We start from the raw sequence: 5,726 nt of genomic DNA on the forward strand, positions 1-5,726 counted from the left end.
CCTTTGGAAGAGCAGGCAATGCTCTTAACCACTGAGCCGTCTCTCCAGCCCCCCCTCCAGTTTCTTTTTAAAAAGTAAAAATACCACCTGTTGCCTTTCTTTTTTCCTTTTTCCCTCTTCATCTTTTTCTGTGGTGCTGGGGATCAACCCCCAGGACTGAGCTACCAGTACCAGCCCCATATGCATGAATTTTTGAGGCAGAATCTTTCTGTTTATCCATGGCTAGCTCAGAGCACTGTAGGCCAGACTGGCCTTGAACTCATAAAGTTCCGCCTGTGACTATCTCCTGTGTTCTGGGATTAAAGGTGAATGCCATCATATCCTGCTTGAGTATGTGGTTGATCCTTATTATTAAATCATGTTATAAAATAAATATGTTCTTTCTCTGTGTAGCATATTTTCTCTTTGTAGCCCTGGCTGTCCTGAAACTTGATCTGTAAACCAGGCTGACCTCAAACTCATAGAGTCACCAGGTGCTGGGATGCGCCATCACCACCTGGCTTGGTTTGTCTTTGTCAGGTTGAGCCTGCCCTCAGCCTTCGGTTTTCTTGGCAGTGCTAGTAACTCAGAACTTTCGTACCCCAGGCTCTAGTTTGATCTGTGGTTTCCCTTTCTTCCTTACTGCTACTTCTGGTTCACACCTTGCAGAAGTCCCATGGTCTGACTGGTGGCGATGACGTCCAGGCAGAGTTCCCTCTGTGGTCTGGCTGCTCATGGCCTCTGGCTCTTGGGCCTTGTCCTCCTGATGGATGCAGCTGCCAGACCAGCCAACCACTCATCCACCCGGGAAAGAGCGACCAACAGGGAGGAAAATGAGATCCTACCCCCAGACCATTTGAATGGAGTGAAACTGGAGATGGATGGACACCTGAACAGGGACTTCCACCAGGAAGTTTTCCTGGGGAAGGACATGGATGGGTTTGATGAGGACTCAGAGCCAAGAAGAAGCCGGAGGAAGCTGATGGTCATCTTTTCCAAGTAGGTGTCTCATGAGTCCCCTATGAGTGTGTGTTGAAGGATACAGTATTTGAGATGATAATCCCTTTGTCATAAGCTGGTCCTCTAGCACAGTGGTTCTCAACGTGTGGGTCACCACCCCTTTGGGATCTAATGGCGCTTTCACGGGGGTTGCCTAAGACCGTTGGAAAATACAGATATTGATATTATGATTCTAACAGTAACAAAATTACAACTGTGAGATAACAACAAAAGTAATTTCATGGTTGGTGCTCAGCACAACATGAGGAACTGTGTTGAAAGGTCACAGAATTAGGAAGGTTGAGAACCACTGCTCTGTCTAGTACCTTGTACTTTGATAGACCTGTAGGGCCAACACTGATGTGTAGGTTCTCATGGCCAGAAAGACCTCAGGACAGGTAGACCCCTACCCCCACCCCCCTCTCATGGATTCTGTGCATTACTGTTCCAACTATAGGTTTATCAGTTGAAAAACATACAGTCAGGCCAAGTGGAAAGTGGAGTGGTCCCAGCAGGTTATAATAGTTCAAGGTAGAGTAGGGACGGCCCTGGGCTGTCAGGAAAAAGATCTGACAAACCTATAATAGGTCAAGAGCTGATGAGGGGAGGAGGACACAGGCTCTTGTGCCTTTCCTCCCTTCCTGCCTCCCTCTCTCCTCCCTTTCTTTTTTCTGAGATAAAACCTTACTGTGTATCCCTGGCTAGCCTTGGACTCACAAGTGATCCTCTTGCTTCTGTGTGCTTGCTTACTTGCTTTGTGTGTGTGTGTTTTAAGACAGGATCTCTCTATTATGTAGCCCTGACTATCCTGGAGCTCACTGTGTAGACCAGGCTGGCCTCTGCCTCCCAAACCCTGGGACTAAAGATATACACCGCACCATCACATCCTCTTTATCTCTGCTTTCTCAGTGCTAGGAGAAAGGTTTCTGCAACCGTGTCTGCCTTTTATCTGATGGGCAGAGATATTGGGCACTTAAAAGAAATAGCACACTGGCTCAGAACTGAGAGATAGACAGTTATTTATTTAGGGGGAAAACTTACAAAACCAGGATTCTCTACTTGAAGGCAGATGGAGATGAGATCCAAAACAATCTGAACTAGCCAAGTGGGAACAAGGGGGACAAGAGACAGGATGGATGGATGTGCTTCCATATCCGGGTAAATAGTCTATGAGGCCATGCCCCAGTATGCGGGTAGTTACTAGCTGTAAACCTTCCCGCAGCACCTCCTCCTTTTGTTTAACTAAGAGAGTTCTAAACCTAATAGAAAATTATATACAATAAGAACAAATATCCTATTCTAACTAGCTTAAGTCTTGTATAATAACTTGGCCAAGACGTGAGAGGAAAGTAACTACACTTATCTAGTTTTCAACCTCATCAAAGATCCAAGAAGGGAAATAATGTTACCTGAGTGATTAGGAAGTACAGTTAAGCAACTTCCAAAACATGCAACAAATCACAGAGACAACTGGCTACCTGGGCAATCACCCAAAGTCTCATTTGCAACATTGAGGCAACCAACTTTGGCTAAGGCCTAGAATAACTGACAGACTATTTTCAACGGCAAGAAAATTTTCAAAACCATCTTACCCTGTCTTGGCAAGATTTGACATTCCTGCTTATCCATTTCTGGATACTATGTATTTTGTCAGTGGTTGAGGTATGGGCAGTTCCTTGCCCAGAGGCCAGTTTTGCCAAGAAGAAGACAAGCTCCAAGTGGAGTGTCTTCGGTGCTCAACATTCTCTTGGAAATAGATCGGTGTTGCCAGGAGCGATTGTGTCTCACTTCAACAGAACTCTAAGTTATTTAAATGTCATTTTCTACAGCTCTTTGAAGAGGTTGAAGATTATCTATCCATACAGAATATTATCTCTATGTATCTAAAGAACCTGATTAGTCTAACTATAAGTATGATAAAACATAGATGACTATTGATCTTTAATTTTTTTTTTTTTTTAATTTTTTGGTTTTTTTCGAGACAGGGTTTCTCTGTGGCTTTGGAGCCTGTCCTGGAACTAACTCTTGTAGACCAGGCTGGTCTCGAACTCACAGAGATCCGCCTGCCTCTGCCTCCCAAGTGCTGGGATTAAAGGCGTGCGCCACCACCGCCCGGCTGATCTTTAATTCTTAATACCTATTTAACTTAAAGACTAAGACAATAAACAACTGTGCAATAAATGAGGACAATGACCTCCAAATGTAAACAGTGTATAAGTATCTTGATCAGAGGTAGAAATGTACACTGAAATATGGTAAATTGCAGCATTTGCCCCCTACTTTTCTTACTGAGTTTTGCATTTACTTATTTTTTGAAGATGGATGACAACTTTATTAGAGTCTAAAAGAAAAATAACCCAGGGAAGGCAAAGCTGTAAGTCTCAGCAGTTGACTGAAGACAAGCATGCAAGAGAGAAGGAGAGATGCCTTGCCTTTTGAGTCACTGGCAAGGAGGTGCACCACGTGGTAACAGGCAGCCACATAGTAGGCAGGTAAGGTGCTGTAGAGAAAGAGTATGGGAACCCAAAGGATCAGCAAAAGCATACTTAGATTCTGAGCATCCAAAAGAAAGACAGAAGAAAAGTTGTATCTTTCCAAGTTAGGGTTCAGATGGGCAGACTGAACTGAACTTCATAGTACCTTAGCTCATAAGTGTAAACAGAGACTGGGCTTTCATTTCCCACCTACCCTGACCCGAATAATCACACAAAAGCTATATTAATTACAACACTGGCCAATGGCTCAGGCATATTCCTACCTAGCTCTTATATCTTGAATTAACCCATTTCCATTAATCTGTGTATTGCCACCAGGCTGTGGCTTACTGGCAAGGTTTTGACGTCTTCTTTGGCAGCTGCATGGCGTCTTTTCTTTTTTTTCTCTTCCATCTCTGCTTGGGTTTCCTGCCCTGCTATAGGCCAAAACAGCTTCTTTATTAACTAATGGTAATAAAATATATTCACAGCATACAGAGGTGAATCCCACATCATATAAGGACTGTCCATATTTGTTTATTTACTTACTTGCTGTGTGTGTGTGTGTGTGTGTGTGTGTGTGTGTGTGTGTGTGTGTGTGTATATATATGAGGAGATTGTCAGGCTTGGTAGCAAGTGTTTCTTTCTCACAGAGACTGTACCATTTCACTGACCCTGACACAGACTCTTCCTGACATTTCCTCTACTAACTGTGTTTAGGGATTCCTACAATCTCTCCCCAAGTCCCAAGGTCTCTCTCACCAAGACAAAATATCAGTTTTCCCAAAGGGCTTTGCTATACGTTGGTTGCATATAAAGGTGCTTATGTAAAGTATGAAGACTGTGCTATGATTAGAAGGGTTATAAGCTTGATATGGTAGTACCTTTAATTCCAGCATTTGGGGTGCAGAGGCAGGTGGATCTCTGTGAGTTCGAGGCCAGCCTGCTCTACAGAGTGAGTTCCAGGACAGCTAGGGCTACACAGAAAAACCCTGCCCTGACAAACCTAATTAATTAATTAATTAAATGGGTTGTTAATAAATTAACTAATAGTTATTAATGAATGATTAAGTGAAGGGTTATGATTCTGCCCATTGTACCTCCAGTGGGAGAAGAGTTTGTTCCCGATGATGGTTTATTCTGTCCTCAAATAGCAGCTCCTGACTTAACTGCTCCCCTACAATCTTTTTGACGGCCCCTGGTCCTCTTTGGTGGCCCCTAGTGAGCTCCAGCCTCTGGGTTTTCTATGACACTTCCAAATGAAAGGAGCCGCTCTTTGTGGCAGGTTCACAGCCCTGTGGAGTTCCCGGAACTAGCAGCATTTGCCTCTTAGTTGAAGGCCCTAGCGCCTGGTCTGATTCTTACCATTACCTGCTCCTAGGGTAGATGTGAACACCGACCGGAGGATCAGCGCCAAGGAGATGCAGCACTGGATTATGGAGAAAACAGCAGAGCACTTCCAGGAGGCTGTGAAGGAAAACAAACTACACTTTAGGGCTGTGGATCCCGATGGTGACGGTACAGTGGGCCAAGTGGCAGAGCTAGGGGAAGTGGGTGGAGTCGGCCAGGATACCCCAGCCTTATGGGAAGGACCTGAAGATGTCCCCAGGCCAAGGGACAGAAGAGTCGGAATGCTCAAGGCATGAGTTAGCTTCTGACAGTAGCTGTGTGCCTGTTGAAACCAAAGGGCACAGCAGGTACCACACGGACCTAAGTGGTTTCTTTGTGAAATTCTGATGTGTGTGTATTCTTGTGTGGGGGTGGGTGCATACGTGCGTATGCCAGTGAAGGCTGAAATGAAATTAGCATTGGATGTTTTGAGTCCAGAGCTCACTGATTCCATTAGCCTAACTAGCCAGCTTATATAGGGATTCCCTGTCTCTGCCTCTCTGCTGGGATTATAGATGGACCTCCACATCCACCCAGCTTTTACATAGATGTTAGGATTCAAATTCTGGTCTTCATGCTTACACAGGAAATGCTTTACTCCCCAGCCGTCTCCTTAGCTGTGACCCAAGTATTTTAATTTAAAAGTAATGCCGGATCCAGTTAACAGTCTCAGTGCTCAGGAGACTGAAACAGGAATCTAAGAGTTCAGGGCTAGTCTGGGCTACAGACTGAGACTACTCCTACTCAAGAAGCCAACAAACCCAGTAGTTTTTAAAAGTTTGCGATGTTGGGGGCTGGAGAGATGGCTCAGTGGTTTAAGAGCATTGCCTGCTCTTCCAAAGGTCCTGAGTTCAATTCCCAGCAACCACATGGTGGCTCACAACC

The 5,726-nt window shown here is 44.8% G+C and overlaps 1 protein-coding gene across 2 annotated transcripts in view; it reads left to right on the forward strand.

Annotated features, from left to right (window-relative positions):
* Window positions 1-5,726, forward strand: part of Sdf4 (stromal cell derived factor 4) — a 20,713-nt gene that overhangs the window by 3,196 nt on the left and 11,791 nt on the right. For both annotated transcript variants that reach the window (XM_005368703.3, XM_013354306.2), the window contains exons 2-3: window positions 649-978; window positions 4,834-4,970. In XM_005368703.3, coding sequence (XP_005368760.2) covers window positions 674-978; window positions 4,834-4,970 — 442 coding nt within the window. In that variant the 5' untranslated portion in view covers window positions 649-673. The remainder of the gene's footprint in view (window positions 1-648; window positions 979-4,833; window positions 4,971-5,726) is intronic.

The sequence above is a fragment of the Microtus ochrogaster genome, unplaced genomic scaffold, assembly GCF_000317375.1.
Source record: "Microtus ochrogaster isolate Prairie Vole_2 unplaced genomic scaffold, MicOch1.0 UNK38, whole genome shotgun sequence".
Lineage (NCBI taxonomy): Eukaryota > Metazoa > Chordata > Mammalia > Rodentia > Cricetidae > Microtus > Microtus ochrogaster.